This window comes from Chionomys nivalis, chromosome 9, assembly GCF_950005125.1.
Source record: "Chionomys nivalis chromosome 9, mChiNiv1.1, whole genome shotgun sequence".
NCBI lineage: Eukaryota > Metazoa > Chordata > Mammalia > Rodentia > Cricetidae > Chionomys > Chionomys nivalis.
In genome coordinates, this window is record NC_080094.1 from 49,579,476 (window position 1) to 49,604,006 (window position 24,531).

General features: G+C 43.6%; 1 protein-coding gene across 3 annotated transcripts in view; it reads right to left on the reverse strand.

Moving 5' to 3' along the window:
- Window positions 1–8,723: 8,723 nt before the first annotated feature.
- The window catches only part of Slc12a1 (solute carrier family 12 member 1), an 82,338-nt gene continuing 66,530 nt past the window's right edge, over window positions 8,724–24,531 (reverse strand). For all 3 annotated transcript variants that reach the window (XM_057780467.1, XM_057780469.1, XM_057780470.1), the window contains exons 21-26: window positions 21,004–21,135; window positions 20,308–20,419; window positions 18,887–18,973; window positions 12,994–13,129; window positions 10,925–10,992; window positions 8,724–9,910 (exon numbers count right to left, since the gene is read on the reverse strand). In XM_057780467.1, the coding sequence (XP_057636450.1) occupies window positions 9,775–9,910; window positions 10,925–10,992; window positions 12,994–13,129; window positions 18,887–18,973; window positions 20,308–20,419; window positions 21,004–21,135 (671 nt within the window). In that variant the 3' untranslated portion in view covers window positions 8,724–9,774. The remainder of the gene's footprint in view (window positions 9,911–10,924; window positions 10,993–12,993; window positions 13,130–18,886; window positions 18,974–20,307; window positions 20,420–21,003; window positions 21,136–24,531) is intronic.

Consider the following 24,531-nt stretch of genomic DNA (forward strand, 5'->3'; position numbering starts at 1 on the left):
CTTATCTCCCACGACACTCACTCTATCATTAATTTGTCACTTAGCTCTGGTGTGTGAGCTCCTATCTTATCTTCCAGATTAGCAAAAGTCATATAACGTCATGAATGCTTCAAAGTGCTTAACTGGCTGTTTTATTCCAACAAAAGCATCGCTTACCTTATAATACCCACCACCATGACAGTGCCCTTATGTGCTTTTTATTAATTTGGGTATAGAAAGTGTTGACTGTGATCACTTTTTCCTCTGGGTCATTTTCGACTGAACAGAGAAAGGGCCATTAGCCACCTGAAAAGGAGTGTCAGGATTCCGAGGGGGAAACACGACAAGTCATTGTTAATGGCAGTGGAGATACAGCTAAAATGAACATCGACTTGCAGTCCAAGCTACGCTACTTAAGAAGAACGAGGTATCTCCCACCCCAGTTTGTTTTATCAGGACTCAGCTACCAGTCCTGCTGACTAATTTAATTGCATATGTCCAGCGGCAGCTAGAAACCCGAGGATCAAATAGGAGCTTTGCGGGCGAAGTTTGCCGCGCAACCTCAGATGCTCTGGTGTCCGAATCCTTGCTATTTCAGCATTCTCTGCAGGTTTCTATGTATCTCAAGAAGACCCAGATGGCAACACGGAGCCTGCTGCCACCCATACTCTCAGGTGCTAAGATGACTGGTAAACGAATCAGGGTCCTTCATGTTGGAATTGATGGATGGTCCCTTGTGGGACTGCTTCCTCCACAGGCTGCACCCTCTCTCTGGTCCCGTCCCCCCCCCCCCCCCCGGGCATCCTTGGGTGAGTTCTGATCCTTCTCAAATTCTTGTGCTTCAAGCTTAAAAAAAAAAATCTAAGAAGAGCCAGGTATGATGGCACATACCGTTAATCCTAGGTCTTGGGAGGCAGGGGCAGGTTCTGAGTTTGAGGTCAACCTAGCCTACAGAGCCAGTTCCAGGATGACCAGGTCTACATTGTGAGACCCTGTCTCCAAATGAAACAAACAAACACAGCATTTTAAGAAGAGACTTGGTTTTTCTTTCAGTTTTTCTCCTCTTTATTCATTAACCAATCAACACATAGACAGAGGGACCTCTCACACCATACCGCCACAGCCATAGTGTTGAAAAGCGTGGATGTTACTTGATAAGATTTGTTTGTTATCTGTTGGTTGATTTAATCCCTTGTAAAACTGTTAAAGATTTCTGTAAAGTACCACCCATTCCCTCCTCCAGGTAAGCTTTCTGTGCTGTTGAATAAAGGAGAGAGCAAAGCCCTTTGTGGGGGCATAAACACACAGACAGACACAGGCACAGGGTAAGAGTCACCAGACAGCTCTCAGTCAGCAACAGGTTCAGACCCATGCAATAGACAAAGAATGACAAAGGCACAGGGAAAGGCAAGTAGAGAATTCAAATCTGGCCTCACTCTTAGTTACACCAAGTAGAAGTGATTTTAAATTTATCTTTCTTAATTAGACACCGACGCATTGTTAGTGGCTGGGTGTTTATCACTAATGCATCCAAACCGATGCATCTACTAACATTTATCGCTTTCTCCATCTTCCTCCAGTGTCTCAGACCTCTGGCCAGCGTCACTGTTCTCCTCTCCAACTTCCTGAGGTGAGGGTCCTTCATAGAGGAGCCTTCTCAGACCTGGGGGGTTTGAAAACTCTTGCATTCCTTCTGGGTGGGGGTCTGTCTTATTGGGCAATAATGCAGGAATAGAAGCATTGTAGGCAGTGATGGAAGACTGTCCTTATTGTCTGAATTTAGAACATTCCAAAATGGGCCACAGCAACTTGGTTTCTCATGCTGAAGTTCATGGAAGTTTGTGACGTTCAGACATGGATGCCAAGAAAACACAAGGTCACTTAGGACTCTGATAGTAAAACTGAAATGTGTTTCTTTGTTTCTGCTCCGGAGGCCTTTCCACCATGGAACAAAATCCGAGGCAGGCTGGGGGCAGGTGGGGAGTGTGCTTTTGTAAACAGATGGTTACAATAGGGGAGCTAGAAAAGGAACTGGTAATACAGACAGGGAAGCATAAATAAAAATATAAAATATAGCCGGGCGGTGGTGGCGCACGCCTTTAATCCCAGCACTTGGGAGGCAGAGGCAGGTGGATGTCTGTGAGTTCGAGACCAGCCTGGTCTACAGAGCTAGTTCCAGGACAGGCTCCAAAAACCACAGAGAAACCCTGTCTCGAAAAACCAAAAAAAAAAAAAAAAAAAAAAAAAATATATATATATATATATATAAAATATAATGTTAATGAAAACCATTCTTCCAGAACTTCTGAATGTTTTAATTTTGCTAATGTACTATTTTTAAGTTTTTGGCCCAATACACCATTGTGGGTTCTGGAGAGGTGGCTCAGTAGATCGTTTGCCATACAAATGAGAGGACCTGAATTTGACTCCCACTACGCACATAAAAAATAGGGTGTAGTGGTGTGTGCTTGTGTTCACAGCACTGGGAGGCAGAGACAGACAGAACCTGGGGCTCCCTGGGCAGCTATCTTAGTCTAGTCAGTGAGTCCCAGGTCAATGAGAGACCCTGTCTGTACAAACTAGGTGAGTGATTCCTGAGAAATGACACCGGAGACTGACCTCTGGCCTACACACACCTATACAGACAAACATAAACACACGTGCACACACACCTACACACACACACACCTACAAAATAATACCATTGGGAAGCTTCTCAGGGTGACTTTTCCTTCCCCAGAAGTGTGTGTGCAGGCATATTTGAAAATATTTTATTAGTGTATAATGTAGCAACCACATACGAATATTCCTACGAGGCCCTCATGAAGAACACAATGAACAGATGTAGGATTTTGATTCCGTGAGACAAGCCCAGGGATCTTGAACATACAAATAGCTCAGGAGGGGCTGGAGAGATGGCTCAGTGACCAAGAGCACAGGCTGCTCTCGCAAAGAACCTGGGTTCAGTTCCAACCGGGAACACAAAGGCTTACCACCATCCATAGCTCCACTCCCAGGGGATCGAGTATCCTCTTCTGACCTCCGTGAGCACCGGGCACACATGCAGTGAACTTAGATACATGCAGGTAGAACACTCTTAAAAATAAATACATCTTAAGGAGAAATAGTTCTGCAGATCTACACAAGAGTGACTGGCAGTTAAGTGGCCTGGAAGCTAATTAGGCAAGTATTTCTTGCTGTAAAACTATTTGAACCGACTCACAAATTATTGCCTCATTGTGCTGCAGAGGTTGGTGGGGATAGAATACTTATCATAAAATCTGAGAGCGTGACGTTCTCTTGAATATACTGAATACTCAATCTAACTTAACGAGGCGGCCATCATGAAAAACTGATTCTACATTATGCAGACGTGTCAGGAGACACAATCTCTGTAATTGTAGTTCACAGATGAGTTACTATTATCTAATTTTAAGGCATCATTTAGCTCATCTGAAGGAAATAGTGTAAAAGTGACAGCTTTAAGAAGGGAAGTACACAGGACAGTCACCAGAGAGCTTGGCTAGAGCTCGGCCCAGACCTCAGAGCCCATGGTTGCTCATCCTGTTCAGAGACTGTTGCTTTGGGATTTATTTTTGGAGAATTTTGTGGGTTCATCACACCCTAGGAAGAATCCCTTCACCTTTAGTCACTCTTCCCAGCTCTACCAAACCTGCTGTGCCGAACATTTTGGTGGAGACATCATCACCTTAAATACGCGAGCCCCAGCAAGAATTTTTGTGATATAATTTTATTAATAAACAGACAGCATCCCGAATGTCTCCTGCTTTCTCAAGTAAGCTGAATGGAGATCATCAAAACAAGTCACAAAAGATGCCCCATCAGCCACTGAGTGGGACCAGAAGGCTGAAGTTTATTGTCAGATGCGAAGGGAAAGTCTGAGTGATGCGGAGCTATTAATGGAGGAACGCCCTTGAGAAACCATGGACTTTCTTTGTCTTTCCTGGCTCATGGTGCTTCTTCACAGCATGTCTTCCTTCCTCATTGGACTTTCTTAATGAACTACGAAATTAACTTTAGAATGTAGCCATCTCTGTTGGCTGGGCTCTGGTCAGAGCGTCTTTATATGATTCCATCTGACATTGGGGCCGAATTTATTTTTCTTTTACCGTTTTTCTAGACACCCTTTGTGCAACGTTTTGTAACTCACTCGAATTTTCAATTTGAGTCAAGGTAGAAGGAATAATAGTTTTAGGTGCCATTTCGGGTTACCCTGACTTCCCCAAACACACGTGTATTATTTATAGAGATGGAATGGTCTCCTACACCAGGACAGAAAACAGCAGAAAGGGGGGCTATAGTCCAGAGATCCAACTGAAGGCATTTCCCTCTGCCCCTGCTTTTGTATTCATTGCTTTTCTGTTACTGAATCCAAAACGCCTGACAGAAGCAATTTGAGAAAAGGCAGGCTTATTAGAGGCACACCTCCAGATCCAGTCCATCATGGCATAATAGAGGCAAAGCCGAGAAGTTCTGTTCGTGGCAGCAGGAGCTTGTGTCCATGGCTCTTCAAACAGCAGAGACCAGGAAGCAAAACCCCTCACCTTCCTTGGTTTCTCCTCCAAATGACTTCTGGGAATGAGAAGCAGTCACCTCAGAGAGCCCACTTTCACTTTCCCAGTTACCTGTCCCCCTAACTCTCCCATAGGAATATACAAGATCACATGGTTTGGGTATGAAGTTTCCCCTAAAAAGCTTAGGTATTGAAGACTTGGTCTCTAGTTCTTGGATTCAGCCATTGAGGACAGTTGGGTTATGAAGACTCTGCTTGATTCAGAGATTAATCCCCTGATCAATTCGTAATTCAGTGACATTTCGGGAAAGTGGTAAATAATCTGAGAGGAAGTAGTCCACTAACCAAATATTCTTGGAGGTGTTTCTCATCCTGGCCCCTTCTTCTGGCTCTGTCCTTTCCTCCTTACTTGCTGTGACGGGAACAGCATCTTCTCTTTGCCATTCACTAGATGTTTCCGCCTCCCCCATAGAGTGGAAAACTAGACTTTAGGACAAATCAACTGTCAAGTAAACTAGAGAGAAGTGAGCCGTGGGCCAAGAGAAGGATTCCTTTGATAGACTCAGCGCAAGTTCCCAGGGTGGAAGAGGAGGAGTTTGTCTGGTAAGGAAAAGATGAGGGAGGCTGTCTTGGTTTCTTGGTAGGAAGAGGCCTGCAGGTGAGAAAACGACCTTCGCTGAGGGGAGAGAAGGCCAAGAAAGAGTCTAAGCTTCCCTGTCTTCCTTGTCGGGAGGTAAAGAAACACAAAAGAACAAAACAAAGCAAAAAGGCACTTTCTGGGAAAGTGGAAACTTGAAGGCCTCTTCTCAGCTTTGAGAAACTGTAAATAACCACTGGGACAGGGGGTGTGCAGGGTCCGAACTCTGAGCAGCCACGCTGAGCTCCAGCCATCTCAGAAGTTGAGGGATTCCTCAGACTTGTTGAGCTGCCTGCAAGTTGTGCAGAGAGCTCCCAGGTTGCAGCTTTCATGAGGTGTCACCTGTGTTGAGGTGGGATCATCAGTGCTGCAACTGTTCCTGAGTCTTCCCTGCTGCTGTGCATGCACGCTGGCTGTGGGACATGGGAACAGATGGAATCCATCTAACTGTGGTGGAGGCAGAAAACCTGAGCAATGACCACCGCCTCCTTAAGATAAAGGAGGTAATCAGACATTGACTGACTGGCTAAGTAGAGCTATTAGGAACACTTGGCTATCTCCATCTGAGGTCCTGTAAATATCAGGGAAGAGAAGTCCATAAAGGAAGGATGGGGTGACTGAGGAGACTGAGAGAAACTGTGTTTGATCCCCAGTTCACAAGGCCAGAAAGGTTGATGTTCACAGTAAAAAGGAAGTTGCTTCAGCAGGGACCTTGGGACTGTTTTAGAGGGCTTTAGTGGCTTTGTTGAGTCTCATGATGGGATGTGATATTTTTGAATTAGAAGAGGCTTTGGCAGACATGGGTGACCTAGACCAGCAAATAAATTGAATTTGTAAAGTGGAAAAGCAATCAGAAGAAGGAGAAGGAGGAGGAGAAGGAAGAGGAAAGAAGAAGAGGAAAGAAGAAGAAGAAGAAGAAGAAGAAGAAGAAGAAGAAGAAGAGGAGGAGGAGGAGGAGGAGGAGGAGGAGAAGAAGAAGAGAGAGAGAGAGAGAGAAAGAAAGAAAGAAAGAAAGAAAGAAAGAAAGAAAGAAAGAACAAGAGGTCTGTATAGTTCACTTGAAGTGAAGATGTTGCAAGATCTAAGTCAAACTGGCATTCCTAAGGGAAAATTGACAGAATTTCAAATGTGCCAGTGAGCTTCTGGAAGGCTTCACATTGCTTTTTCTTTTCTGCGTTTCCTTTGTTTCATTTTGCTGTTTTGAGACTGGGTTTCTCAAAGTCCAGGCTGGCCTTGAACTTCCTGAGGAAAAATTTGAACTCGTGATCTTCCTGCTCCAACCTCATTCTAGGATTACAGACTGCAGCACCGCACTCAGCAGCCTTGAATCTGTTGGTACAACAAAGTACTACAGTCTGTGGTAGTGTATAAGAAAATGCCCCCCAAAGGGAGTGGCACTACTAGGAGATGTGGCTTTATTGAAGTAGGTGTGGCCTTGTTGGAGGAAGTGTGTCACTGTGGAGGTGGGCCTTGAGGTCCCATACATGCTCAAGATACCACCCTGAATCACAGACTACTTCCTGTTGCCTGCAAGCCAAGATGTAGGATAATCAGCTACTTCCCTAGCATCATGTCTGCCTGCAAGTCGCCACGCTCACTGCCATGATGATAATGAACTAAACCTCTGAAACTGTAACTGTCCCAACCCCCACATTAAATGTTTTCTTTTATAAGAGTCGCCTTGGTCATGCTGTCTCTTCACAGCAATTGAAATCCTAACTAAGACACACTGTCTTTAAAAGTAATCTTTAGGTCAAAAGTCTAACCCAGTTATCAATAATCTAAATAAAACCGGGCATTAAAAAACTGCTTTTCTTTCTAGAAGTTCTAGAGGAGAAAGTCATGTGTTCCTTCTTCTTCCTTCCCTACCTCAGGCCTCCTCCCTTTGTGCTCAGAGATTGAGCGGCAGGTGGAGCTCTGCTGCTAATTTTCATCTCTCTGATTCTCTGGCCACACCCTACACTGGCTCTCCCCTATGTCCTTGTAACTGCAGTGTGTCTGTCTACCCAGACTGACCAGGACAATTATCCCTAGCTCTAGCTTACGCATGAGCCATGCATGCAGAGTCTCTCTGCCCCTGGAAGTAATAGACACGCCGGTTCTAGGGATCAGCGTGTGGACATCTTTGAGGAGCAATGTTTTGCTCGCCACCGAGACTTAGAACATATTTTAAGCAATCAAAAGCACACTGATGCAAGACAGAATTAGACTAGAAGTAGAGGGAGATACTGAGATCAAATGTTAGTCATTTGGGGTAATTTCATTCCTTTCCAATAATTAGAAGGCTGTGAAGATCTGTCTGTGTTCTCAGTCTCTTCAAACAGTTCTCTGATGATGAGAGAAGGTCTGCGAAGCAGGGCAAGAGTCCAGATCTGGGTCAGTGAAACTTTAAACACAGGCCTGGCAAGGCCGGGGTGTAGCTCAGTTGCTAGAGGGCTTGCCTTGAATGCATGAGGCCCTGGGTTCTATCCCCAGCGCTACAATAGACTACATGTGGATGAGTGAGGCCCTGGGTTCTATCCCCAGCGCTACCATAGACTAAATGTGGTGATGCAGGACTGGAATTCCAGGCTTGGGAGGCAGGTGCAGGAGGAGCAGTTCAAGGCCATTTGAGGGAGTCTGAATTCAAATTGAACTATATTACCCTATCTGTCCAATAAAAACAACTGAAAAATCACCCCGAACTAATAAATGTAGGCTTGACCTATCCCTTAGTGTCTAAGGAATGAGCTCCATTAGTAAATTGAGACTTGAGCTCAGACCAATCTGAGAGGAGATGATTGTTTGTTTGTTTAATTCACTATAGTTATATACTCCCTTTGGCAGAGATGGCAGACTCGTTAGTAAAGAGCTTGCTATCTGTGAGCTGGGAGGGCTGTCGGCAGACAGACCTCAGCTCTCAGCCCCTTCAGAGAAAAGTTTATACCTCCTCCTGGACAGTCCACAGCCAGTGCCTACATCATGCAGGAGCACAAAGCCCAAGTACTTTCCTCGGGTCCTGGGCTATTTTGAAGGAACATCCCTGTTCCAGATTGTTGGGCAAGCCAGTCCTTAGCCCCCACATCACTGCTTCCACCATTCCCCCGCTCCACTTCCAGGCTCCTCCACCCTCAAAGGTTCACTGTGAGGAGGATGTGTTCTCAGTGGTAAACTTCTTGCCTTTTCCTGAGACCTGCTCTAGTATTTCAGAGGAAGCAGGGTCATTTTCACAAGGTCACTAGTCATTCAAGCTTCAGATCCGTAGGGTGAGCTGAGCATAGGTGGACAAGGGAACACCAGCTGTCCAAGTCTTGCTCCTTCCTTGCCTCTGTTCTTCTGCCAACCTCTGAGCACAGCTAGGCCTAGAAGCACTCACCCTGAACCCCAGCTTTAAACAGGCTGCAAGTGTGGCCACGGGATGTACTATTCTATTCTGGCTCATATCTATGTACCATGGCACAGTGTCGTTGATTTCAATCACAGAAAAGTAAAATACACCACTTTGTCAAAGCAAAAGCATTTTAACGATTTTATTTCAGGTCAATTTGCCCCCATATGTTTCCCCAGAATAGTCAAAAATATGCCAAGGAAAAAAACAAAACAGAACAAAACAAAAAACAAGCCATTTATCAGATAAACAATTTTTTCTGTGATTAAATATTATAGACACACTATCAAGAAGAATCATCACCTGTATTCTTAAATTTTACAAGTTTCTTCATTTATGTCTTGTTATTCTTTAAAACCTATATAAGAACTATAGGAAGTAAATAGATGTAGGGTCTGGATGTATTTTTAATAGTAGACTGAAAATTTATGAGATTATTTTTCAATGACACATCTATTTTGATTTCATCTATGCAAACCACTTAATTAGAGAAAAAATGAGCAAAGTAGTATTAAGATAGACATTTAAAAATATGTAGTAGGGAAGACAATTGGAATTTCTATGTTAAGAATCAACTGGATTTCATTTAAGTGGAACATGTGTCTCTTACTTGCCTGCCTAAACTGCCTTCAGCCGGCAGCAAATGCAAGCCCTGTGCTACCAACCATCTTGTAACCAACTTGTAAGCACATTATCTGCTGCATTAAATAAACCTTATTTAGCTAAATGCTTTGAACATTCTGTAGACTCCAGTCCTTCACAAAGTTTTCAGTTATTGATTTTTAAATCTTCATAAGCCTCTCAGGAGACCAAGCAGAATCGGGCTGCTGACCCAGCAGGTCTTTTCCTGTGATTACCTCCTGCCATCCCCATACCAGCCCATCAATAAGCGCTTATGGGTAGCCTGCTGTGGGCCTGAGGCCTGCGCCAGGCTGTATAGACTCCACAGAAATGGGATTAGGTTTGCGTGGAGCTCACATCCAGATTAGCATGCCAGCGAGGTTTTATTAATTTTTTGTTTACCAGCAACTACGACAAAGTGTTTCTCTAGGAGTGACATGGCTTTTGATGAGCCTTAAACTAACGGGGAAACCTCTCATTAGTAAAAACTCTTTTTTTTTAAGACAACATTTATGTAGAATCAGGTAGACTAGTCTCCGGAGATTTGTACATCTATAGACAAGGTTTTAGAACACAAAGTACCAGATGTGTTTCATATTTAGATGTCAAGATGCAACACTCCTCATCTTTCACTCTTTAGGAGTAAAATGTCAGGACATTTTTGTGATTTCCTCTAACCAGTAACACAGGAGGCAGGTTCTTAGTCAGAATTTCCAACCACGCCATGTACAGCAAATCCGATATAGATCCTTTTCTCGCCACTGGAAGACTCCTGACGGCATGGAAGACAAATTAAAAGCAAAGAGAAAAATTACAGTGGGAAGGGACATTATCTGCGCTTCTGAATTAATAATAACTGGTAGCCTGAAATGTTTATCATATCCCCCTTAAACGAGAGCACTGCAATTATTTTAAATACAGAAATTAAATTGATGTATTCTTCAGATAATGCAAACATGTATAAATGAGAAAAAATGGCTTAGTCATTGTACAGACAAAATAAAATTATCACTTCTGATATTTTTTAAACAGAGAATTTAATAAACAAAAAATTGCTCTATGGAGAAAGTTACTCTTCCTTCCAATATATCCTGGGAATTTTTTTTGGGAGGAGTGTACATTAGAAGTGGCAGTCCTCCAGGCCACACCGTGCTTGAAGATACATATATTTTCATATATAGGTCAGTTCATGGGGTAAAAATAAAATAGCTGGACTTTTTCCCATTTTAGCACCAATCTCCATTACATGAGTAATACTTTCAGTGGGTATATTCCTAACGTTGGTGGGGTCCTGGGAGAAAGAATGAAAACATAAAAGCTCATGGTGATCTGTTCCCACACTGTCAGCCATGACACACATGGCTTGGAAGTACCCACTCAGGAAATCAGCCGTGTACACACACAGCTCAGGGGCACCCATCAAGGGGAGATGCTTGTGAGCCCTGTGGCCTGCTTGGGCTATTGGGAGGGAATTTCAGAGTTCCAGGCTTCTGGAGTCTGGTCATATGGGACCATAGGGTAGCTTCAGTCCATGGACACATGCTCCTGGCCCCATGGTTGTTGTAGAACCACTAGCAAGTCCAACCACATCCTGCTGAAGTTCACAGAACTTGGTCATCCCTGTCTTAGAGTGACAACTGTCTTCCTTCACAGCCTAAACTCCCACACGCTCCAACTTATTGCCTCCCACCGGAGGAGTCCTGGACCTTCAGTCCGATCAGCCCACGCAGCCTTCCACGCAGCCTGTCCCTTCTCCCCACCAGGCAACTGCGCCAGCGACACTTACAGCACGATCAGGTTGGCGGCTCTCGAATGTTCCTGTAAGAGCTCATTCAGCCGGACTTGGCGGTAACTCTGTGGACAGTATTTAGACTGAGTTCAGTGCGGCTCTACCAGAATTACGAACAAGAAGTTATTGTCTTACCTCAAAACCATGAATAAGCAGAAGATATGACTTTTAAAAGTCATTACTAAGAAAAAATAGAATGAAGATTTACTGTAAAGCTTCACGGGCAATTGTAGAAATGTAAAGAGTGAGTGTGGATTGTCACTGTGGCGTGGTGGCTTACTAGGAGTGTAGGGTGTGTTCTAGGGGGTGTAGAACAGCACAGATAGCAAAAACAAAACAGGTGAGAACGGAGGATTTGGAAACAGGCTTTCATCTGAAGAAAACCAACTGAATCTTGCTATCTCTTTGGTAGCCTAAGAAAGCAGGTTGTGCTCTAACCTGTTTCCTTTAAGCCCCCTGGTAATATAATATTAGTATTTTACTGGTTTTGTAGGACCCAGCCATGACAAGCTCAATAGAGGCCTGAGTCTCAGTAGTTTACCCTGAGGCAATACCTGGTTCTGAGAAAGAACACAAACTGAGACCACCCAGGTACCACCCAGGATCAGACCCTCAAAAGGAAATTCCTAACATTCTAACCTCTGTAGATAGGATTACCTGCCAGCACACATCCATTGTTTTTCACCAGGACACCCCTAGACAAATGTCAGCCAATCGGAGGTCCTGAACTTTAGAAATCTCTCATCCCTACCTTTGCTTCTATAAAAACCCAACCCCATCTGACCTCGGGGCTCTCCAATTGCTCCAATATGTTGGACACATGGAGAGTCCGAGTTTGAAAATTTATGTAAAAATAAAAGCTCTTTACTCTTACATACAGGACTCCGTCTCCTAGTTGGTTTTGAGGGGACTCTGTGATCTGATCTGGGCATAACAGTTTAAAGTAAAAAGCCACCAATAAAGTCACTGGAAAATTATTTTACAGTGCTCAGACTAATGCTTATTTTTGCATTTCACTGTTTCAGAACTAGGTTCATATGTCTGACTTGTTTAATTATATGTGATATCTCTGTGAAGACTGGGTACGTAATCACACGCACAATTTATTGTTCTCTTTTAGCTCTGTTTATGCCACTACTGGAAGAGGTTAATATTTTCTTCCTCTACAAGTTCATGTGATCCCTGTCCTTTAATGACCAGCTAATATGTTGAGCTTTGTACTTAAATCTTTACCCCTGTTCTTTCCATTATATTACTGCCTACCACCTCAATGGACGCTCGGGTCAGAGAGAAACTTAACAGTTGTTCTCTGTTCTCCTAGCCTGGCTGGGGGTTTGTGAGCCTCCTGTCTCAGCTTCCAGAGTGCTGGAATTCCCGGCCACTGCGCTATGTAGAAAAGCTCATCATTTTACATTCATCTCACCGTGGATGCTGGATGCAACTTACACACACACACACACACACAGTTATTTCACTATTCCTGTATATGTATGGCGTGTGTGTGAGTGCTGCAGTGTCTTGTAGATGTCGGAGAACAGCTTTCTATGAATCCATTTTCTGTCTCCACAATGGGATCTGGGAACTGAGCTCGGGCCACCTGATGAGCTATCTTGTTAGCCCAGGCACAACATCTGTACTGATTATTCCAACCAATGCATCATACATTTCTGCAGATACTTCTGTTAGTTTTTCACAGCTATGTTTATCAAGTTAAAGGTCTTTGTTATTGTTTAAATTGTGGGTCAATTTGACTTGATCCACATTATATGCCCAAATGAAGAATTATTTTAAGATTAATAAAAATACATTTCAAAGGAGACCTCACAGTATGGACCAATAACTTGTTTTGTTAAACTTAAAAATAGGCTTCTTTCTAGAAAAAAAAAATGAAAACGTTTTCTGAATGATTGTATCCAGTAATATGATCGAAATGTCCCTGAAAATGTGGGCGTCTGGGGTGCTGAGGAAGGCAGCTTGACCTGATGGATCAGTTCTTAAAAATCAACCGCTGCTTCCTCTTCGCTAATTAGACAGCGAAGTGGAAACGAGGGAAGACAGGTCCTTACCTTTTCCTTGACGGCTTCCAGTTCTGCGTCTGTAATTTTCCATGGACTCTCTCTTTTTAATTTCTCAGCAGTGGTCAAATCTTTGTGGCTTTCGTGGAGTCGATAAGGTTCAATCAGCTCCTCAAAGACTTTCCAGCTGAAATTGGAATTGTAAAGGAGGCCTCATAGCGGGGAAACGGGTTCATTATTTCACAGATGCAAAGAATCAGAGCTGAATGGTATGCAAATCTTTTAAGAGTCCTCTGTGGGAAACACTCTGTGAGGGAGACCATGGGCAGAGGCCTCTCTCCTTAGTCAAAGCAAGCAGCCCGTGTGTTTGAGGCCCAGTTAGTTTGCAAGGATCATCAATATTATTAATTCATGGACACGGAGATAATAATTATTCCACATATATGTTTTCTGCATAATGTAGTTAAAGATCCACTTATGCTATAGACACTGAAGCCCACATCTGAGTCTCCACTTGCTTGTAATGCAGATCAAGGGGAAACATCGCTCAGTTATTGTAGTTGGAGTATGACCTCCATTCTTTGAGCACTAGGAGTCCTCCTCACCTGCAGTCAACCGACAATGCCCACGCCTGCTGGGAGACTTCGGGCAGATAGGAAAATAGCCTAGCCTGGGCTCTCACAGGTTTAACAGCTCTAGCGCAAAAATGTCTGCGGAAAATAATGGTGTCCTTGTCCTGGTGTTTGATGTTGCTGCCTGGGATTTTCAAATGACTATTGTTCATGTTTGTGTTAAGTGAGAGGGCAAAAATCAATAACATTTAATGCCTAAAAATCTGAGGCATCTTAGGGCATCTAAAAATAAATCATTGAGGAGAAAGCGAGAAGCGGCGTCTGAGCTATGGGACATTTAAAAATTGCAAAAAGAATCTCATTCTTGTCTTACATGATAATCTCCTAAGATTTATTCCTCAAACTATGGCACAAAGTGAAGCTTCTAATTTATGGAAGGAGCTGTCTTCAGAGCTCTGCTTAAGAAGACTTCAACTATGAATAATTTTCTTTGGTTTTATATAATTTAGCTTACTTACCATTTAGTAACTTCGGGATGAATGATAATTAGAACCCATACGCTTTGGGGTTAAGAAATTAAAATACAAAGTGATGAATTTAATTATCTCATCAGTTGGCCTGATTTAGGACTTGCAGATAAAAGTGCAGAGATTACGAGGGAGTAAAATTGTCTCTCTGTCAGTCAGCCTCTATAAAGGATGAGGGGTACCTAGTCAACCTCTGTAAAGAACTGAGGGGTACCCGGTCGGCCTCTGTAAAGGATGAGGGGTACCCAGTCAACCTCTGTAAAGGACGGAGGGGTACCCGGTCTGCCTCTGTAAAGGACGGAGGGGTGCCTGGTCAGCTCCTGTAAAGGGTGGAGGGGTACCCGTCAGCCCCTGTAAAGGACGGAGGGGTACCCGGTCTGCCTCTGTAAAGGACGGAGGGGTGCCTGGTCAGCTCCTGTAAAGGGTGGAGGGGTACCCGTCAGCCCCTGTAAAGGACGGAGGGGTACCCGGTTGGCCTCTGTAAAGCACTGAAGGGCACTGAATGCAACAGACTCCTATTGTGCTGACTCACATAGAGAGCGGGGAGACAATGGGTAAGCAAGAGAACTGATGTGTCCCTGTTATTCTTTCAACAATACGTTCATTTGCTATTGCTTCCCACGGTGTCAACCCTGAGAGGGCTGTGGTGACAGTCAGTGAGATGCAGTCTGGCCTCAGAACCTGGATGGTTGCGTTAGGGTCTCTACTTTCCTCTTAGAGCTAATCTGGCCTACAGAAGGAAGTGACAATGGCCACCGAGAGCCAGGGTGATGGTGTGGGTACACCATCGGGAAAGTGAGGTAGCATTGTGCTGACCAGCCCCAGAACTTGGTTTCAGGATAGAAAACTCTATTTAAACTTTACACATTCTTATTTTGGAACAGTTTGAGTCTCTATCGCCTCATCCAGAGCCTGGCTAGAAAATACAGCGTAAGAAAGATTTCCCAAGAAACAGGCGGAGTGGTAGTTGCTTCCACAGTATCCGGGTGAGAAGCGTTCCATCCAACACCAGCCAATGCTAGCATATGTCTATGCTTTCTGCAAGGACTGAGTGAAGCCTGGGTAGTTTTGCACTAATATACACCCAGTACTATGGTGCCTCCCACTAACGGCCCTGTTTTTTAGGGGTAAAGTGAATCCTGAGCAGAGTATAAGAGCCTGACTTCACCGACTAGGGAGAGATACTTTTCCTCCCACCGAATGAACAAGAACAAGTATGGAGTTCTAGCTGCTCTCGTCAGTCATCTTGCTTTTTATAAGCTAAATGAACTTTGATTGGCAGCTCTCTACAAAAAGGGAGAACGGGAAGAAGGAGAGAGAATCAGTCCTTTGTTATGAAGTTTATTTTCTAGGTCATTTAGTGGAAACCAGCCCACACCTGTACTTAATTATGTGTGACACTAATTTCTGTCATCTAACTCACTATGAGGTGATTTCCACTTGCACTGAAACACGCTAAGGGGGTGTTGAGGGAAAGCAGAGTAGGCCACTGGATATCCTGGAACTGGAGGTGTAGATGGTTATTAGCCAGCATATGGGTCCTAAGACTCAAAGCCCGCTCCTCTGGAAGAACAGCCAGTGCTCCTGGCTGAGCCGTCTCTCCAGGCCCCAAATGATCTTTCTTTAAAGCACCTTTTAATTGACTCTCAGCCAAGTAATATCTGCTGTTAAATATAAATGATGATTAATTCTGATTTTTTAATTAACTAATAGCTGTCCTGCCTTCTCCATCATTTTCTTCACACCGAAGTTCAATACTATTTTAACTGCATAAAACTTTCTCCCTGTGAGAGGAAAGGGAAGGGGGAAAATGATGTATTTTAATCTCAAAAGTGTGATAATAATTTAAAATTTTAACCTTTGTCCACATAAGATTTCCTCTTTCAAAGTAATGTTTTGTGGTTGTTTTTAGATTATTCTAGCATCTAGCATCTTTAAGCTAAATTATCTGGTTAATTGCTTCCAATTTCTCCTTGATTTCCATATAAAGATTTCTCCTTTGGCCCATGACTTTTATTTCAGTTTATACAATAAAAATGGATTCTAACCACAATATGTCCTATGTTTCCCTAGGCTCAATTATTTTCTCATTCAGTTGGCTTTTGTGCTATCTTCACTCTTGCCCTTCCAATATGTAGAGATAAGGTTTCTATGACAAAATGCCTCAGACATGGCTAACCAACATTTCATGGTGGCTGCAAGATTTGCTAAAGAAGATTGAAAGATATTTTAACATTAGACTTCCCCAAACCAATCACTGGCAAACTGTTATCCACTCTGCTTAACACCAGGTGAGCAAGACCAAAATAGTGATCTGGGGACAGCTGTTAATGGTGGTGAAGACTGCCCAGCTAAGAAGGCCACCATGGGCACTGAAATCGAGACAGTATTCTCTTGATGGTTTAGCTCAATGGCCCGGAGTTACATCCATCTACAAGAGATTTCTCTATTTGACTGTACTACCCAGAGTTAACACAAACACGGCTAACCTGCTATCAGAGGCCACAGGTACTCTGGACCAAATGACTGTTTTCTGTTCCAAACTAGGGCTACTTTCAAATCGTGGGACCTGAGTGACCCGGGTACACGGTATTTTACACGTCAGTATGGGTACAGTGTGGTGGAAGGGTAAGAGAGGAGAAAGGCTCTCCTGAGCACTCTTCCTGGCAGATGGTCTCCTTTTCTCAAGACAGCATACATTAGCCACCAGAATTCTTTGGTCTCTGGAATGAACTTTAGACACATGGACAAAAAGTGAAAATGCCCCAGGAAGAGAACAGTGTGGGATAAATAAGGCAAAGTTGGTCTGTACTATGACACGCGGGTTCTCCCAGAGTGGAGAGGACAGCAAAGGAAGGTAACACATATCACACGTTCAATGACAGAACAGAAAGGGTAAGAACACAGTGTGGTGGCCACAGCTGCTGAATGGAGGCTAGCCTGCGTGACACAGAAAACAGAACAAAAACAAAAAAACCAAAACAAGCCTTAAGGAGAGAAAACCAGCTTGAGGGGTGAAAATACAAGGGGGTAGAGAAACAGCTGCTTATTTACAAAGATAAACAACGAAGACAAATTCTAGTCCTTCAAGAACTGGGTGGCTAAATTTTGTTCAGCATTGAGCAAGGGCTTGAAGAGAACCAGTGGTACCCTCCAGACAACGGAAAGTGGCTTGACCTTGACTTATGATGATATCTAAACCCTACCACGAAGGCGGTCATGCAAAAAATTGTTTGATTTGCTCTGTTCTGAAGGCTCCATCTCTACCAACTTGAGCCACTAAATAAGCCTGAGGGGTCACATGGCTGCAAATGCAACAGAGGCATCGACTCAGTGACCTACAGCTCTTCAAATGAGAAGAGACTGCACGACAATCCAGGCCTGGTCACAACAGTATCCCCACTTATCAATGGGAATTGTAAATATGTTATTTTATGTATGTGTTTGTAACTGCAGAAGCCCAAGAATGTCAGAAATTTGAGGTATGTCTGACACAAGGAATGTTTCAGAGCGTATCTGGTGGCCCAGCAATTTCAGCTTTCTTATCACAGTTAAGGTGCCCTGTTAAGCATTCTACCTGACCCATAGCTTTGGTGAACTCACGTACACCCTAAACAATATAAAGTTCGAGTTTATCCGGTCCATAAAAAGTGTATCTTAAGTCGTAATATTTTTAGATATTTATCAAGTTCATAAAGGAAACACTATACTAACAAGAAGGGAAGAGGTGAAAAGAGTTGGAGATTGTAGAACTACGGCTTGCCAAGAATAGCCAGAGGAAGCAGAAACTGTGGTCAAAGAAGACCTCACAGCAGTGGAGGACCCAAGGCGCTTAGAAGCCTTCACGTCCCACTACGTGATTTTCTTTGTGGGATCCAGTCTACTCTAAGTCAAATGCATTGAATCATGTCCACAAGAGACAGTAAATATAGCTTACTTTAAACAACTGAAAACGTCTTGTAATGGCTAGATTACAAGTCTAAGCAGTTCATTTAATTTATAATTGACCGTGATTCCTTGCACCTTTGTGATATCCTGTGAAGTTACAACCCGCGATACCAATAGATTTCAGATGCTGTGGCTATGAACTGAAGTTTTGCTGTCTGCTAAAGTTCACACCATGAAGCTCAAACTCCCAATGTGGTGTAGTTTGGATGTGGGGCCTCTAGGGGGCACTTCACTTTAGATAGATTCCTAAGGATGGTGGCCCCACAAGGGAATTCATACCCTAGCAGAAGAGAAAGAGATGCCAGAATTCTTTCTCCATAAAATGAAGACATAGATGCAACCAGCTTCAGGCCAGAAAGAGAATCCTCAACAGACATACACCCCAAAGCATCTTGTTCTTGGATTGCTCAACCAGAACCGAGAAACAAACCACCTAGCCTATGGCATTTTGTTAATGACTAATATAATAATGGAGCTGAGAAATTCAACAGTTGATAAGGGTTAAAATGCTGTCATACTTTGAAGACGTTTCAATGATTGTTTCTACTTTGTCACTTTCAGTTTTCTGGGAGTGGGGCTTCAACCACCTCTCTGGGTCTCAGATAGTTTTAGAGGTTCTCTCAAAAGTTCACAGCCCTAAGCATGGAGTCCCTTAGTGCCTGGAACCCAAAGCATCCCTGGGATGGGGGCCCTTTCCTTCGATTCCTCACCATAACCCTCTTCTCTCCATTAAAACGGACTTGATGGCTTTGTGCCATAGTTATGGAAAAGACTTCTCTAATATCTGTCAAGAAGATGTTACAGCCCATATAATACATCTTCAGCCCTTTGCTAAGCAACGCGGAAAAGATGAGATAGGAGCAGGGGCTGGGAAAGAGCCTACTACCCAGTTCACACCTCTCTTTGTTTGGCTTGATGTTGATGTCTCCAATTATATGGATGTCTGCAAATTTTATCCTAAATTTGCTGAGGAGAGAAGCCATTCTGAAAGAGAGAGAGATAGAAAAAACATCATTAGTGTCTATGTAATTACTTTCTATCAAAATTGTCTTTGTGTTTGATTAAGGCATCAAAAGCAATCAGTATAGCTTCCAGATGGAGGCTTTTCAGTTTTGAGATTTGTTAGCACACTTGTTGGAGACGTCACGGACAAAGCTGCTCCACTGAGGGTATAGAGCCAGCCCTTCAGGTGATCACGGTGGCACATACCTGCCATCTCAGGGCACTGAGATAGGAGGACTGTGAGTTAGAGGCCAGCAGGACACACTCCGAGACACCTTGTTATAAAAATGAATCCAAGAAATAAAAACAAAGAAATCCTGGTAGATACAGAGAACAGAACAAAGGGAACTCTGCGTTCATCTTCGTGAGAGAGAATGTGAAGCCATCCTTGCCATCAGTCAGACAGAACAGCTAATTCTTACTGCTGGACATCTTTTATAAACTGCTGACAAAATGGTAACTACAGTGTAGTTCCACCACCCCTGGAAATTAGTAATCTTAACTTAAATTTACAGAAATCTTCTAAAGTGATCCAAAAATTTCTAGGCTTATCATTTGCTTATTTTTTTTCCAATTTGGCTTGGTAGTCTCTTTGTTTCTTTCTCTTTATATCTATCTGTCCATCCACCTCTTAAAAGAATCAATATATATGATATTATTGTATGAGCGTTGTGATATATTAATTGAAAGTAAATGTATAAATATACTCATATCCTTATTATAAATGTGAGTATATGTGTGTGTTTACCATAATTACATTCACTTAGAGGGAAAAAGAAAATATGAAAATTGATGGAATGAGAGTCCTGTTATCATTGCACAGTTTCTGGAAGGAACAGAGCTCAGGACTTTAGCCTATCATGCAGGACCGAGAGCTGCTGATATTGACTCTCCAGGCTTTCCATGACAATTATGAGTACATATGAGTACACCATGCTCTTGGATGCTTGTTATTCTCACATCTACACATCGGCTTCAAGTGGCTACATTAATGAAAAATCTACAAAGATTTGTGAATCAACTTTAATTAGAACTGTCTCTCACACATTCTCTCTCTTTCTTTTGAGACAGGGTCTCATTATGTAATCCTTCCTGGCCAGAACTCAACACGTGCCCAGGTTGGCTTTGAACTTGCTATGTAGAGCAGGCTGGGCTCAAACCCAGAAAGATCTGGCTGCCTCTGCCTCCCCAGTGCTGAGAATTAAGGCATGTGCCACCACACCTGGCTAGCTCAAAGGTATTTAAGCACTGAAAATGACAGCAACAGAGCAGCTCATGCTCAGAAGGACCAGCAAGGTGAGCCACAAATTACTCACGAAATCTTTTCCTCTTCAATACGGTTGATCTTTCCTCCAACGTAGATTCTTAACTTACAGTCTTTCCATTTTTTTCTGAGAGTCAAGATATATGGAATAAGAAGTGTTAACCCTGGAATAAAGAGTAAATTACAACAGGAAGGATGAGAGAAATTGAAAGAAATGAGAACATTATTTTTATTCATTCCCACTATCATAACTAGTAAATGACTTATTATAGTGGTATATTATTTGTGTGTTAGTAAATAAAGTTTGCCTGGAGATCAGAGCAAAGCAGCCACACTAGTCAGCCATACAGGCCAGGTAGTGGTCGCATACACCTTTAATCCCAGCAGCCACAATAGCCACAGAAGCCAGGCAGTGGTAGCACACACCTTTAATCCCAGCAGCCACACTAGCCATAGAAGCTAGGCAGTGGCGGTGCACACCTTTAACCCCAGCACTAGAGAGGAATATAAAACGGGAGGAGATAGCTCACACTGTCAGTCTCAAGCTGAGGATTCCTGGAGGCAGGCTCGTCCATTTTCAGTCTGAGGTAGAGGTGAGAGCCAGTAGTTGGCTGCTTTGCTTTTCTGATCTTCAGGTTGAACCCCAATATCTGTCTCTGAGTTTTTGTTATTCGTGCTACAATCTGTGGCCTTCAGGAACTCAGAAATGAGTTCCCTAGCTCCCTAGTGAACGTTCTGGACAGCTTACCTCCGTCATCGAACAACCACCACACATCGATCGTGCCTTTTCCTTGTTTCTTTTTAAACTGAGCACTGGCTTCCACCAGTTTCTGGTTGAACTCCCCGACATGCATCGACTGGATGGTGTTGATGTTGCTGTCTGAAACGGAGGACACAGGAATGCATCTGTTTGTCCTCTGAGGACAGACACAAGGTAACTTTCCAGTTAACCTTCTGAGCTCCAGTCTGCAAAGCCAAGCTCCATAATTTAACTTGCCTTCCTTAACTAAGGAAAGAATTGCCCCCAGTTCTGCCGAAAGTTCATATTCTAAAGAAGTGCATCGTTTTTAGCTCTCTTATAATCTCACGATGGAATTATAATTTAGGTGTATAGTGACTTAAACTTCAAAGATACTCCACAGGCTTATATTTTGAGATGTTCCCCCCACCCTGGCTGATTGGTGCTATTTTGGGAGACTGAGGAGCTTTTAGGGAGGGCTCAGTACTGTTGGGGAAAGTAGTTCAGTGAGAGGGGTGGGCTTTAGAAGGTTATAGCCTGACTCCCACTTCTGGTGTGCCCAGATGTGAATAGTATCTGTCTTGAGCTCCTGCTGCCAAAGATGAAGCCACAGGAGTTCGTCCTTTCTACTCTGATGGGCTAAAACTCTCTGAAATCACAAGTTATTGGAAATATTTAAGAACTATTTCCTCTTTTAAAGTGATTTTTGTTCTGTCTTGTTTTTGGCCAGGAGACTGTTAAAGAATAAGTGGTGTCTATGGGGATGGTTTGGAGGAGGGAAAAAAGTGTTACGTGGGACACGTACGTGGGAAGAGGCTACCAGGGAAGAGAAGGGTACAAGGGAAGGATGGGAGGGGGACAAAGTGGGGGAGACACAATACAAACAACAGTTGTTTGAAAAAAGCTATAATGGAACCTAATTCTGCATATGTTAATAAAAACATTCCTATTAGAAGAAGAGGGCCACACAACGGCTTCTTGCGGGATGTTTTAGCCTGGTTATGCTCCAATTATGAACGCAGCGGATGAAAATCAACAGATCCCCAACCTCCCGAAATTTTAGAATGGAACAAACATTTTTAGATTTACTTTAAACTAGAACGTGTGGTGACTGAATTTTCTAGAGATGAGCAGTAGGGGACAGGGAAGGTCACTTAGGCGCCAAAGTGCTGGCCTCGAAGAACCCCATGAGAAAATGACATGAGAGGTGTCTTGTGTGTGCAGTCCCAATCCTGGGGAGGCAGAGAGAGGTGGTTTCTGGGGCTAATTGGCCAAGCAGCCTGCCTTGCTTGGAGAACTCTAGGCCAGTGAGAGGCCCCGCCTCAAAGTGGATGGGTGGCTTTCCTGGGATGATGCCTAAGGCTGTCCTCTGGCCTCCACACACATTACAATGAGCACCTCCTTACATCCGTGTGCACACTTCCACACACACGTAAAAGCTATTCTTTCATTGGAAATTTCACTCATTTAAACACGGTTTAGTCATGAACTCCACAAAGGCCTGGCTGGTAGTTTTCTATAATCCCAGATCCCAACTATTTCCTTTTCAAGGGTTCTGAGAAGCAAAGCAAAGTCCCTTGAGTTGTATGGATTTTTTCGAATGATATGAAAAAGGTCCAGGATACATAGAGATTAAAAACTGCTTTGAGTTTTAATTAAGGATGGATATATATGTAATTTTTAGGAGTGAATAATACTTTTCTAAACTATTATTATTTGCATTATTTTTACATGTGAGTGTGTGTGTCTCTATGTGTCTATAGGTAAGTATGCACACTGTGTGCATTATGTCTCTGTGTGTATGTGCGTGTGTCTGTAGGTAAGATGCACACTGTGTGCACTATGTCTCTGTGTGTGTGTCTGTAGGTAAGTATGCACACTGTGTGCACTATGTCTCTGTGTATGTGTGTCTGTAGGTAAGTATGCACACTGTGTGCACTATGTTGCTGTGTGTGTGTCTCTGTAGGTAAGTATGCACACTGTGTGCACTATGTCTCTCTGTGTGTGTGTCTGTAGGTAAGTATGCACACTGTGTGCACTATGTCTTTGTGTGTGTGTGTCTGTAGGTAAGTATGCACACTGTGTGCACTATGTCTCTGTGTGTGTGTGTGTGTCTGTAGGTAAGTATGCACACTGTGTGCACTGTGTCTCTGTGTGCATGTGTGTGTCTGTAGGTAAGTAAGCACACTGTGTGCACTATGTGCACGCGAGTGCAGTTGCCCACACAGGTCAGAGGTATTGAATCCTCAGAGCTGGGATTACAGGTTTTGAGCCACCTGATGTGTGTGCTGAGACTCGAACACATGTCCTCTGGAAGAGCAGCAATTGCTCTTAACTGCTGAGCCATCTTTCCAGCCCCAGATCTATTTATTTTTATGTGTGTGGGTGTTTTACACGCATGTATGTCTGTGTACCATGTGCCTGGCCTGTACTCTCAGAGTTGAACAGAGGATGTCACCTGCCCTGGAACTGGAGTTTACAGGTGTGAGCTGCCTTGTGGGTGCTGGGAATTGAACCCAGGCTCTCTGGAAGAGCAGCCAGTGCTTTTAGTCACTGAGTCATCTCTCCAGCCACATGTTGAATAGTTTTGACTCTGACATGGGTATAGCAGAGGAACATCGGGGGAGTAGGCTCATTTCCTAGAGAACTCTTGTCACGGGGGTTTCTTGGCATGCTGTCTATATTATTTCTAATTTCCTCGCCCTTGAGAGTTGTTGCTTCATGGCTATAATGCAAAGAGGCAGCAGCAGGGCCATGCTCAGTGCAGCTTTGACAGCCCCTTCAGAGCTCCCTCTCTGATCTAGTGTGTTCTGAAGACACTTTGTTCTGTTTCCTCTGTTGCCGCGTTCTGGGGCCCGTCAGTTCTAAAGCAACAAGCGCATATTGTTTTTATATCCTTAGGACTGCTGAGAGAGAAAGCAAATTTATTTGTAGAATGGACCAAACTCTGCCCTTACGTCCATGCAAATCAAAGTGTCTAGACAGATTATTAGGAGAGTCTGCAGGTTTGGGCTTGAGCTGGAACTCAAAAGAGCTCTCACCATCTGAAGCCCGGGGTGGCGTAGGCTCCCTGCAGAGCAGCGTTTGAACGCCTGGGTATTGAAGTACACAGCACATGCTTTTGTCTTTCTGAACACAGAGGCAGGTTGGCATTGGGAACAAGTGCTGTGATGGAGGAGTGGACTTCAGAGTAAACACGCCTTCTAGCACGAGTGACGCCGAGACGTGTCGTCTCTCCCCCCTCCCACCACCACCAATAGAAAGAGGGAAGGACTGTGCTTTTGCTTTGAACTTTCTGTTGCTTTTCCAGGCCTGGTCACTTAATAGAGATTCATATGGCAAATAGGTCAACAATGGAAAAATAAATAATTTTTAAAAGTCTTCTTGCTAATTAAACATTTTAAACCTTTACTTATTTTGCACGTGTGCATGTCTGGGCACACATGTGCCACGGCTTATACTCGGAGGCCAGAGGACAACTTGGCGGAATCAGTTTTCTTCTTCCGCCCTGTGGGTTACAGGGACAAATTCATGTCA